General features: G+C 37.8%; 2 protein-coding genes across 2 annotated transcripts; one reads left to right on the forward strand and one right to left on the reverse strand.

Annotated features, from left to right (window-relative positions):
- Positions 1-3167: 3167 nt before the first annotated feature.
- On the reverse strand, positions 3168-5222 carry LOC111398068. The gene is made up of 6 exons (XM_023025022.1): positions 4758-5222; positions 4390-4656; positions 4147-4288; positions 3872-4056; positions 3470-3601; positions 3168-3260 (listed from the first exon to the last, which is right to left on the reverse strand). The coding sequence occupies exons 1-6, from the start codon at positions 5220-5222 to the stop codon at positions 3168-3170; spliced, it is 1284 nt and encodes a 427-aa protein (XP_022880790.1).
- Positions 5223-11716: 6494 nt separating this feature from the next.
- LOC111398069 lies at positions 11717-12208 on the forward strand. Its single transcript, XM_023025023.1, has one exon. It carries the CDS (start codon positions 11717-11719, stop codon positions 12206-12208), a length of 492 nt encoding a protein of 163 aa, XP_022880791.1.
- The last annotated feature ends 383 nt before the right edge of the window (positions 12209-12591 follow it).

The raw sequence follows: 12591 nt of genomic DNA on the forward strand, positions 1-12591 counted from the left end.
ATCGTAGTTCATTTCTAGGTCGCAGTTTCTAGGTCATTGATCTGTTAGTTCATTATGGGTCGCAGGCATATGGACTATAGAGGTTTTCACCATTGTCTTGCCACTGATAATGGGTACTCATATGGTGTAGGTGGTTGACGAAATGCGAAAATAGTTTTTCAAACAATTAACTGAACTCCAAACTGAGAATCGTCGAATGAGTGTGGCAATCGATGCTATGAAGTCAGAGATATCGTCACTCAAGCATGATCAGCAAACAGAGATATCGTCGCTCGAACATGATTACCAAAACAAATTGAACACTATTGTCCACATACAAGGTAAAATTCGTACAAACTTGATTGACATCAGATCAAACATGCAGTTTATGATCGAATTCGTCGCTGCCTTGATTTCTAGTTCCATGGAAGAATTCCTGACCAAATTCAGAGATAAATCTAGGTTAAACATTGTCAGAGATTATGAACCTTTGGACAAGGTAATCAACATACCATGTGATCTCATAAAATGACATATGTTCATTAGTCTTATGAACTTTAACTATGATTATACATTTTATGTTACAAGTTGGAGATGCGGAAATAACAATTGATTCTAAAGGCAAGGGTAAGATGGAAACCGTCGTTGACGTTGAATTTCCATATAGCATACAACCTCCATCCTTCGATCTGGGTGTTTGTTTCAAGCAACCAACACCCATAGAACCAACGAAATCGATAAAGGTGGGAACGTATGTTGAGTCTATCGTATATGATGTTCTGAAGGACACAGAATCTGCTGAGAAGGTGGTAAGCCGAAATAATTCTGTCAGATATGTAAACTACTGTACGTTGCATGTTCCAATAAGTCACAGTCCATACCAAATTAATATGCAGGAGTCTCCTATTTCTGTACCAAGTTCTAGATTGCCCGTTAAGAGGGCTCCTAGGCAGGCTAAAGCACTTCAATCTCCGTATGTTCATGAAGGGAAGCAAATCAAGCATCCGAGTAATGTCGTAATCTTCCTACACTACAATCAGTCTGCGGACCATGCCGATATTGCTGACTTTCAGAGTTGGTTCCAAAGAGGATATAAATCATATAACAAGTATGAATTATTTTTGGCATATCATTATAATTAGTCCGTTTATGAATAGTCAATCAAGTTTTCTTTGCAGGAAAAAGTTTAATGACCGAGATGATCATATTATTCCACCTTTTCTTATTGGTCAATTCGTCGTCGAAAATAAAACATAGTGGTACGAACTTGTGTCTAGGGATGTGTCACTGAGTAGTTCGGTATGTATCCTTTTGTAAGTCTCAATTCATATGAGTAGGTCATAGATTCCATGGTCATGGTCATAGCCAAGTACCTATATGTCACTGCCCACGTCCCTCTTACATTCCAACGTCTATAAAGTTTGCAATGCCATACGTTTATAATGGTCACAGACCATTTGAGGTTGGTCACAGATAAAGGCGAATAGCTCATAGTTTATTTACAGAGTGCACTCAAGCATATTTTCTGGTCACATTTCACCCTGCACAATTTAAAAGATGGTGGTACAAACTTGTGTCTAGCTATGGGTCACTGAGTTATTCGGTATGTATCTCTTTGTAAGTCTCAATTCATATGAGTATGTCATAGATTCCATGGTCATGGTCACAGCCAACTACCTATATGTCACTGCCCACATCCATCTTACATTCCAGCGTCTATAAAGTTTGCAATGCCATACGCATGGTTCCTATGTCCCAACGCAGGTCACATTTTTTGTATGCATAACAGGTCACATATAATGGTCATAGACCATTTGAGGTTGGTCACAGATAAAGGTGAATAGGTCACAGTCAATTTATAGAGTGCACTCAAGCATATTTTCTAATCACAGTTCACCTTGTACAATTTATATGTCAATTCAATCTTACAATTTTTCATTTTTTTAGCATATGGATGTGTGCTTCTATTACATACGTCAGTTAGCGAGTAGTGGCAAAAACATCAAAGTCATCGCCACCACGACTGACACGTTGTTTCAAGCCAAACTGAAGAACATGTACCACAAGTTCAAGCAAGATCTAGAGGTCATTGTCACGGATGAGAGACTCATTGACGACATCACAGGTACACGAATTCCACTGAGCAAACCTTGGGCAGAAGTGGACCTTGTGTTCATGCCCATTCTGCCTACAAACAAAGCGCATTGGATGCTTGCAGTGCTTGATATCAAAAAGCATACCTTACTTCTATTAAATTCAACAAGGAAGACATACAATGACACCAAGGTCCTTATCGGAATTGATCCTTTCGTCAAAATGATCTCTCACCTCATGGACCGTATTGAAATTTGGAGAAAGGATTCGGATCCATCTGCTGACGATTCTAAGGAGTTGAAGGTGGTGTTTAATTTCTCCGTTCTGCAACAAAATAACGGGTATTTTTTGTCATCGAGAATTTAAACATACTGTTATAATATGATTCTACATATAATGGACTGGAATTTTTTTCACTTTGCAGGCATAACTGTGGCATATATGTGATTAAATATACCGAGTACATGCTGCATGATGATTTACGATCAATGGCGATGAAATTTGATGCGGCTGGATGTCGCATCATTGTTATTCAAGCATCGTGAAATCAGTACAAAAAGAAAGACGTTGCTGCCAACCGGTGGAGATAGTATAGTTATTGAGTGACATTCGAGGTGTAGCTTGAAAATGCAGTAGAATTGAATGTAAAGTGTGGTTTATGGATAATTTTTTTGTTTGCTTTGAACAAAGGTATTTTGTTCTTGGGATACATTTTTGTACTGGATTTAAGCAACATTAATTAAGCAATTGTTTGAGTTTTTGATTTCATGTGTCTTGAAATTATATTTTGAATGTATTATTCAACATGAGATATTGTGTAACGTATTCCATATTATTTTAACTGGATAACATGTCGCAGCAAAAGTCAAAGGATCCCATGATTTAGTTAGATCCTATTGTGAACAGGTCACACGTTGCAGAAAATTTCACGAAAAAGGTCACATATCGTACAGTAGGTCTCAGTTATTTCTTATTCTTATTGCAACATCACAATTCATTTCACAGATCATCGATCAGGTCACAATTTGATGTATATTGTTCATATCACAGACAACTGAAAATAGGTCACAGTAGAGATCACATGTTCCAATTCCTTATGCACAGTCTCTTGCCAACGGGTCACAGTACGAGTCACATGTCACATAAAAAGTGACCGAACCATAGTTCATTGCATAGGTCACAAGCAACTGGAAACAGGTCACAGCAGAGATCATATGTTCCAATTCCTTATGCACAGTCTCTTGCCAACAAGTCCCAGTACGGGTCACATGTCACATAAAAAGTCACCGAAAATGTCACAATAAGTATAATATTCTTTGTGCACAACCATAGTTCGTTGCAAAGGTCACATGTCAATGTTCTAGGTTTACATAATAGCTAATAGACTATTTTTTACCTGTGACACCCCACACTCGTTTGTAATGAAGTGAATGTTACAACCCTCCCGATGACAGGTCGCACTATAATGGTCACAACACACGTCACAGGTTCTTTCAGGATATACCCAATCCCCACCTATCATGTTTGCCTGTATTTAAAAATGCGTTTATGTGGAAAGAACATTACAAGTACAATATTAAAACATCCTTATTAGAAGGTTTGAACTTGGAAATGTTGTTATTAAATGAATATTTGTGTCCTTTAACAAATTGTGTCTGATATTACGTTCAAACACTGAATGAAGAAGTAAACCAACTGTCTTAACAGAACCAAACTGTTGCAAGTTCCGTGATATGTATCATCAGTCGACTTCCTTATCTTGTCTTTGTTTTTTCGATTGAATCTGACTTAATGGAACCAAACTGCTACAAGTTCTGCGATTGTGACCACTTTCACCGCAACGACCGCATTTGACAGTTATGTTATCTTCAACTGCAGATCTAAACCTCTTCTCAGTAGGCCTTCCACAACTTCGCTTTTGATTAGGTGGTAACACAACTATGTTCTCGAAGTCTTTGGGCACTATCCATTCACTGGGATTTCCTATAGGGAAAATAGTTTCGTTTTAAGTATTCTTGTATGCTTCTATCGTGTAATAATATGAACAAAACTCATATGGATCCATCTTCACACTTGCGATCACAGCCAAAGTGTGTGGACATGGTAGTTGATCAACTTGAAGCATCCTACACGTGCATGTATGTCCTTCTATATCAACAACAAAAGTTAAATTTTCACAGCCGGCTGAGAACATTGCCTGATTAATATGCGCAACCTACAACCAAAAAATAATATAACAAATGTCACTAAGAAGTTGGACACAACGAACAAGTTACAGGTCACAGATAACATTTCAGGCACAAATGTTGACATTACCCTCAAGTTTCTCATATTCGTGCTCATTTCCCTCATTTGCTTCTCATACTTCCTTGACAAGGTTGTGAAAGTGGCTTGCGCGGTTTCCCGATGTCTACAAAACCACGATTGTATGGTTTGTCGCAATGACTCCAACAAAGCTACGATGGGATAGTTCTTAGCAGATTTTGTGGCCGCATTAACCGACTCTACTATATTCGATGTCATTGTAGAATATCGATTCGTTGGCATGTGGAATTGTGAGCATTTAGCAGGTCCAACACCATCCTACAAACATAAACATGATTATCTATTAATGATATATTTCACAATACTGTAATAAATGTATGCACAAGAATATAACTTGGTGGTAATATGTAATGTATTACTAGGTAACCCCTTATCTTTCCATCAATCGCATCGAGCTGTTGCATATATTCGTATTCTAACAACGTGCAGGCACGAATAGTTGAATTAAATGTTTGCATTATATTGTTACCCGATTTTCCATAACGTGACTTTAGATTTTGAAGGAGATGATACGAACAAATTTCATGATATGTTTCTGGATACACCTTCTCAATAGCATTTTTGATGCTATTATGGCGATCTAATACGAAGCACAACCCTTCTCTATAGCCATACGCTATCCTCAAGTTTTCGAAGAACCATGTCCACGAGGTATCATTCTCATTATCCCCAATCCCGAAAGTAAGTATGTATATGCTATTATTTGCATCCTGTGTACATGCAGTAAATAATGTCCCACCATAGTGTCCATTTAAGTATGTGCCATCAACTACAATAACTGGCCTACAATGTCCCCAACCTCGAATTGATGCGTCTAGCGCCATGAAGCAAAATTTGAACCTACTGTGACCATCAAGCTCCAGATCTTGACCGTTCTAGGATTTGTATGTTGCAACATGGCAAAGAATCTTGGTATATTATTAAAAGAATCTGCTGGATCAACCTAATCAGTTTCAAAGTTTCCTCTCGAGACCTCCACGCTTTCACATAGTTCAACGATACTCCATACGTATACAACACGTTATTACGTATATCGTTTGGGGTATACAGAGTACGTGACGATGTGTACTTATATTTTATGTAGTGCGACACAAGTGCTTTTGTTGCTTGCCTATGAGAACCAAGTACAATGTTAGAAGCACATCTGTGACCTTCTACAATATGCATAATTTTAAATAACTTTGTTCTAGCCATCCTAAATGCTCTATAGATCCAATCACACTCGTCATGTAAACATTTGACAAGATAGTCCTTCTTATCTGACCGAACAACCACATATTCAAACATGTTTTGGATCGCATAAAGGGACAAGCTCAGCTTCATGATCTCTTGCTTACGAAAAACCCTTCCCATCTCTACGTTCCTAGCGTTAGCGACCGATACAACCGTGACCTCATACTCATAATTGTCACACAATGGTTCTATTATCGCCCCGCATATATCTGATGACATACCCATCAATGAAAATTTCGGTCCACTGGGTTGCACACCAAATGGTAAGATTGCATTGTTCTGTTGGCTATCTTTTTCCATGACCTCAATGATGATTGGATATTTGGATGGGTCACGATCCATATCTTTCAACGCCATGTATGACAGCACATTATTGTCAATCTTGATCACAATTGGAGGCAGTTCACTATTCAAAACATACTTCATTATGACTGCCACTTCAGTGGGATCCAATCCAATCTCGACCATAACTGTATCCACCAGTTGCATGTACTCGTAATTACGATCGATTAAGACCAACGAAGGCTCTGAGACATTCAATAAGCAAACATGTATGTATCCCATTTCTGTAACACCAACTAGAATAATGTCAACGACAAAACAAGGTTTAGGTCACAACAAATGAATATCACAGATTAGGACACAGAGTCACAATTTGCGGATAACAACAAATTCGTCGCAGTTTCATTACAAATCGTGAACAGGTCACAGCATCATGTCACATATGTGTCAAAGTTTCAAATGGAGCACAATACGGTTATTACAGGAAATATGTCAAAGTTTCAAATGAAAATGGAGAACAGGTCAGAGCATCATCTCACAGATATTGAAAAGGAGTCGCAATACGCAGACGACAACAAATCATCACCAATTCTAATGCAATTAAGATCACAGTCATAATTCACATATCACAGCGATTGCGTCGCAGCGAATGCGTCACATTCACAATTTATAATGGAATAACGTAATTTAAATCATGACTCAATTGTATGATAGCTCATTACAATGACGCATGCGATCTTAAAATTGACCGATCAGTGGTTATCAGGCAGCAAGCGAATTGTGAGATTAATTGAATTTCAATGACGTGCCCGATGAAAATCGAAACCCCTAAATTCGACGACGACTACTGAATTAGATGCTGTTCAAACGAATCCCTTGACTAATCTGCTGTTAAGCGATCGTCTTTCCCCAACTGTGACCTGGATTATGCGATCGATGTCAATCGAAGGAATTCTGTGAACAATAAAAAAGCAAATTCAGTTTTTTGTCGTCAGCTTGGAGATCAAACATTTTATTTTAGGGATGTGAATCTGTTATGATACAAACTGGGGTCGATGAAGATACGTTCTTGGTTTTTAGGAAACTGATTTGGAAAGAGATTTTGACATACAGTTTTATATGATATCTGATTTCAGAAAATGTAAACCTGTTACCTTATTTTTGAATTGGGCCAAAGTTAGTATCGGTATTATGAATTTTTCCCTAAAAGCTTTCCAGAGTTAATGATGAAACCATATATATAGTGCGCTCAAAACATTTGCTTTATGCTTTAGCCCTTTTTTTCCTTAAGAATAAACTTTGTAAAAATCAATTTTTGGAGAATTTGTGATTAAGAAGTAAGAAAATATATTGAATGTAATTACAAAATTAATTTATTAGGATTATGCGTGTCTAAAAATGAGTTTGGATAATGAATTTTAAAAATTGAGCTCAAATAGGAGCAGGTATTAAAAACCATTACTTAACAAAAAAAATTTCAATTTCACGTCAAACATATAAATGTGTTCATCGTTTGATTTTTGCTAAAAATCATATTTTTAGTCCATTTTGATAAAATTTATTAAATATGCCGTTGAAAAGTTAATAAGAGTTGTGGATTTCATGAAATGTATGGTTAAAATTATTATTAACTTTAACGTTTATTTTTATCAACTTTTTAGTTAAACCAAATAGGGATAGTATATAAAAAGTTGGATTGCCCCATGCCCGGCATTTCCTATTGTAAAAAAAGAGATGTGGAAATTCTACCACACACCTATCTTTTAATAAATATTTAGAATATACTATTCAACATTTTTTTACCATAAATACTATTTTTTATAAAGTAAAAATAGAAATGTGAAAAGATAACCAAAATCAAATAGGCTATTCATTTACATTGTTAAAGTTACTCCACCAAACGCGCCCTTAAATTAATCCAAAATCCTTTGCCTAACTAAACGAACACAAAACCCCTATAATGGTGTTATTTCCTATTGCAATCAAAATCATCCGCATGGATTCTCTCGTCAAAATCCCTCACAAAGAAAGAACTCAAAACCTAAACAGTGAATTGATCATTCACAAATCTCCTGCAAAAGCTTCTTCCATGCCATTCTATGCAAATCCAATATTTGATTCCCATTTTCCATTAATTAAGTCTTTACAACTAGTATATATCCCTTGTCGGAGGCGTACCACCACCACCACTCAACTACAATCCCTTTTTCTGAAAAAACTTCTACCATGGATGATGATAAAAGCATGTCATCTCTAGGCTCTGTATGGGTATAGTAAAATGTCGAAAAGACTCTAGGTGCAGTGGCTCAGAAGTGATATTTGTCCATGGGGTCCATGAAAACACAACGAGCAGCCGATTTATACAAGACCTGTAAGATTATCGAACCCAAGAATGAACTCGTTAACACCCTATCTCGATGCATTACCCGTTCCATTAATGCATCCTCAAAATCAAAAGTCTCAAGCAGTAGTCCACCACTTGCAAAAGTCGTGAGCCCAGATTTCGAATCTATAGGGGGAAGAAACACATGGAGTACAAAGGCAAGAGGGCAGTTGAAGTTGCAGCTGCATTTCCAAACAACAAAAAGAAAAAGTTTGTGATCCAACACAATCCACTGATAATTATTTTAGGTTATGCAACACTTTTTGGTCCCCTCATGTTAGATGTGCAACATATAATCTATAATGCCGCAATTATAGTAACTCTACAGTCAGGTTTGTGTGGAAATTTCAAAAATTATGCTCCCTTTGGCAATGTAGTGAATGCATCTATTTTCTTTCAATTCCGAATGAACGTGTCTAGCCAGCCAGAATTATTAAGTTTTAAACAACAGTCACACTTTTTGTAAACTGCATTTTGGTATAATTATTTGAATTGTGGTATATTATAGACTGGGAAATGCTGAAGGTAAATGAAGTGTGTTAAGTTGATGTGTCGAGAAATTGAGTTGGTAAACATCAAAGGAAAACTGGCTTTATACTATGATCTCGTATTATGTGATAAGTATAAATTATTATGGGCTTGTTTTCCAATTCTTGCAATGAAACAATGACTTCTCTTAGTGGAACATTTGTAGACTAGTAAATTTTATATTTTATATTTCCAAATGTAAGGTGAAATTTTGAAATTAATACAAAAATTTTGGTTTGAAAATTATTATTTCCCCAATGGTTTTGGCTCTTTAATTTTGAATATTCGAAATTAGTTTTTCTAATAATATCCAAAACATTAAGGTTAGGATGTAGATAGTAATTTTTGTTTGGAAGAACAATATTTTGAGCCATTTGCATTTATCAAACCATATCAAATAATAACTTTCTTTGTCAATAATCCCCCCTTTTCGTTAAAATAGGAAACCTTTCAAATTGTAAGGAAAAAAGCTAACTTATTAGCTAAAATATGCAAATTTTCCATATGTTATATATTCATTTAAAACACGCTATTAACATTTGACAGGGGGTACCTGCCACCACCTTGATTGTGTTATAGAAGGAGGACTCATTTTTTCTGTTTCCTATTTTTTTTTTTTTCTAAATTGCTTTTCTGATTAGCTATCCCTAGAGACGACAATTCAAATTGTCAGAATTGAAAATCACGATTGCCTGAATCGAATGGGGAGAAAAAATCGAACCGATGACATAATAGGGTGGATATGGTATTTGATTTTAATGCCCTGGTTCAGGCAGGATGGGTATGGTATTTTAAGCCAACTTTTACAATCCAGCAAGCCGGCTACACCACCTACAGCAACAGAACAGCACCAGAACACACAACCTACAACTTCAATCTCACTTAGTCCACAGCCAAACTCACCACACCTACTCATACCGGGAGTTATTGTGAAAGGGTTAAAAAGTAGCTTCAGCAATAGATGCAGTACTCTACCGTCACTACACCATCACCATCGTCTCTTCACTGCTTGCCATCGTCGAGTTCGATCACCATTTTTCCTCGCTGCAATTCCGTCGTACCCCATTGTCGTTGTCGCCAACCTGTATCTCTGCCATTCTTTACAAGTGCAGCCACCTCTGGGCATATTTGATCCAATCGTCGCCGCTTGCTATTACCTATCCTTGGAACTTCTTAATAGTGCTCCCCTCATAGCTACTACTCTCGGTTGGTGAAGTCTACTGCCAGATTGTCAGACGCCAACTCCACTGGTTTGTCATTGTCCTTTTGAAAACTTTACTTCTATTTAAGTGTTGGCTTCTCAGTAGTTTTCTTAGTTCCTTGTCATCTTATCTGCATATAGTCTAGGTGACTTTTTATCTCACACATAAATTGACATAATCATTTAAAAAAAAGTTCCTTCATTTTTGGCTGTGCCTCTTAACATATATTCCAATTCATCATTATGAATCATAAAGACCTTAATCAATCGCATGATGCTTTCTCACAGCAAGTCACAAACCTTTTATCTGATATGACTTTAGTGAAATCGGACCTCGTTGAACTTAAAAATCTTATCCAAAATTTTACTAAACAAACAGAGCAGTCTTCCTAAAACTTGGGTAAACGTCCTATGGATGAGTTGGTCAAAACATACACGAACCATTCTTCCGCACCCTAGTTAGCAAACTACCTAATCCACACAATCTTGGCCCTATACAACACATTCCTTATTCAGAACTCCGTGACCCCGTTGTCAATAATGTCCCTCGTCCTGATCTCCCACATCCATGTTATGAACAACATAGGGATCCTGTTGATGACGTTACTATGAAAGTTAAAGTGGACACCCCGAAATTTGATGGTCGCCTAGAACCCGAAGCCTTTCTTGATTGGCATGACGCCATCGAAGAATACTTTGATTGGTACCAAATGCTTGATTATCAGCTTATTCATTTCGCCGAGATGAAACTTGTTAAATCTGTTAAACGTTATTAGCAGATGGTGACACAATCCCTTGATCGCTTAGGCTGGCCTATTACGATGTGGAGAGAGATGAAACTGAAACTCACTGAGAAATACGTCCCTTCTTACCATCTATCTCAACTCCTGGAGCGTCTTCTCAACCATAGGCAAAACTCTTCTACTGTGTCAGACTACAAGACTTTTTTTGACGAGTTACGGTACCGTTTCGGCCTTATTGAACCCGAGGATGTCACGATTACTAGGTTCCTTAATGGCCTATGCCCAGACCTCAAACATAAAGTCCTTATCCTCAATCTGGACTGGTTAGAGGATCTTTTCACAAGGCAATTGAACACGAGCAACACTCTCATTCTTTATATTTGCGATGTGGCATTTCAACCTTACTTGACCCGCGTCTCCCTCGAACCCCTCTGCCTGGTGCTCCTACTAGTAGCCTTACTTTGAGACAGACCCGTTCGATTGTGGTATCTTCCTCCGCTCCTATTTTTCGTAACCCTTCTATGGGTCAATCTGCTCCTCTAGCCACCACTCAAGGTCCTAACCTTCAAATGGTATGTCGTAGCTGTCATGCTCGTGATCATATTACCTTTCAATGTCCCAATTGTACACTCACCCTTGCATAGGAACCCCTACTTCCAACCCCAGAGAATAAGTACTTCACGGTCGACCCTATTGACCATTTTGATGAGGATCTTGACCAATTTATGTGTCATGAGGAGGATACTGCTGTTATCTCTACTATGCGATATATCATTTCCACCCCTATTGATTCTGACTCGTGGAAGCGTACTTCCATTTTCCATACATTTATTCCATGCAACTCTTATTCATGCAAGTTAGTTATTGACAGTGGTAGCACTATGAATGTCGTTTCTAAGTCCACGGTGGCCAAGTTCGGCTTCAAGATCGAACCACATTTAAGGTAACATGGATAGATCAAACCTTATTGCTTGTCCTTACCATTATCTAGTACCCCTTACGTTCATTCCCCTTTTCTCAGAGGAAATTTACTGTGATGTCTTACCCATGGATTTTGCTCATGTCCTGTTGGGTCGTCCGTGGCTTTATGATCATGATGTTAAGTATTTTGGGCATGATAACATTTATGAGTTTCTTCACAACGGCAAAACTATTCGACTATTACCAGCCAAACCCTCGAACCCCCCGAAGAAAGCAACACCCACTCCAATGCCCAAGGATGTCATCGACGCTCGTCTTCAATTATTATCCTTTAAAGATTTCGAGCATGAAGGTCAGGACACCAAGCTTATGTTTGCCTTGGCTGCTAGACCAGGTTCACAAACCACTCTTAATTCTCACAGTGACTTTTTGCCCGAGGTCACTTCACTGCTCAACGAATTTAGTGATGTTATGCCTATCGACCTACCTGATGCACTTACTCCTATGTGGGATATTTAACATGATATCGACCTTGTCCCTTGCTCTCAGCTACCGAATCGACCCCATTATAGAATGAACCCTGCTGAGCGAGCTGAACTCAATAGGCAAATTGAAATTTTACTCGATAAAGGTTTTATACGTCCTAGCCTTAGCCCTAGTGCAGTTCCAGTCTTACTCATCCCTAAGAAGGACAGCTTATGGCGCATATGTATTAACAGTCGTGCCATCAGCAAATTCACCATTAAGTACCGATTTCCTATCCTACGACTTGAAGATATGTTGGATGAGTTAGCAAGGTCTTTGTGGTTTTCGAAAATTGATCTACGAAGTGGGTATCATCAAATAAGGATTAGACCATGGGATGAATGGAAAACGACATTCAAGACCCATGATGGTTTGTA

Source organism: Olea europaea, chromosome 7 (assembly GCF_002742605.1).
Source record: "Olea europaea var. sylvestris chromosome 7, O_europaea_v1, whole genome shotgun sequence".
Lineage (NCBI taxonomy): Eukaryota > Viridiplantae > Streptophyta > Magnoliopsida > Lamiales > Oleaceae > Olea > Olea europaea.

Excerpts from the sequence above, each read along its gene's own strand:
- LOC111398068 (XM_023025022.1), bottom strand. The coding sequence starts at position 5,222 with ATGGCGCTAGACGCATCAATTCGAGGTTGGGGACATTGTAGGCCAGTT. Across the intron at positions 4,657-4,757 it reads GAAAGATAAGGGGTTACCTA|GATGGTGTTGGACCTGCTAA; the intron begins GTAATACATTAC and ends TTATGTTTGTAG. Across the intron at positions 3,602-3,871 it reads GCAGAACTTGTAGCAGTTTG|GCAAACATGATAGGTGGGGA; the intron begins GTTCCATTAAGT and ends TTTTAAATACAG.
- LOC111398069 (XM_023025023.1), top strand. The coding sequence starts at position 11,717 with ATGGATAGATCAAACCTTATTGCTTGTCCTTACCATTATCTAGTACCC.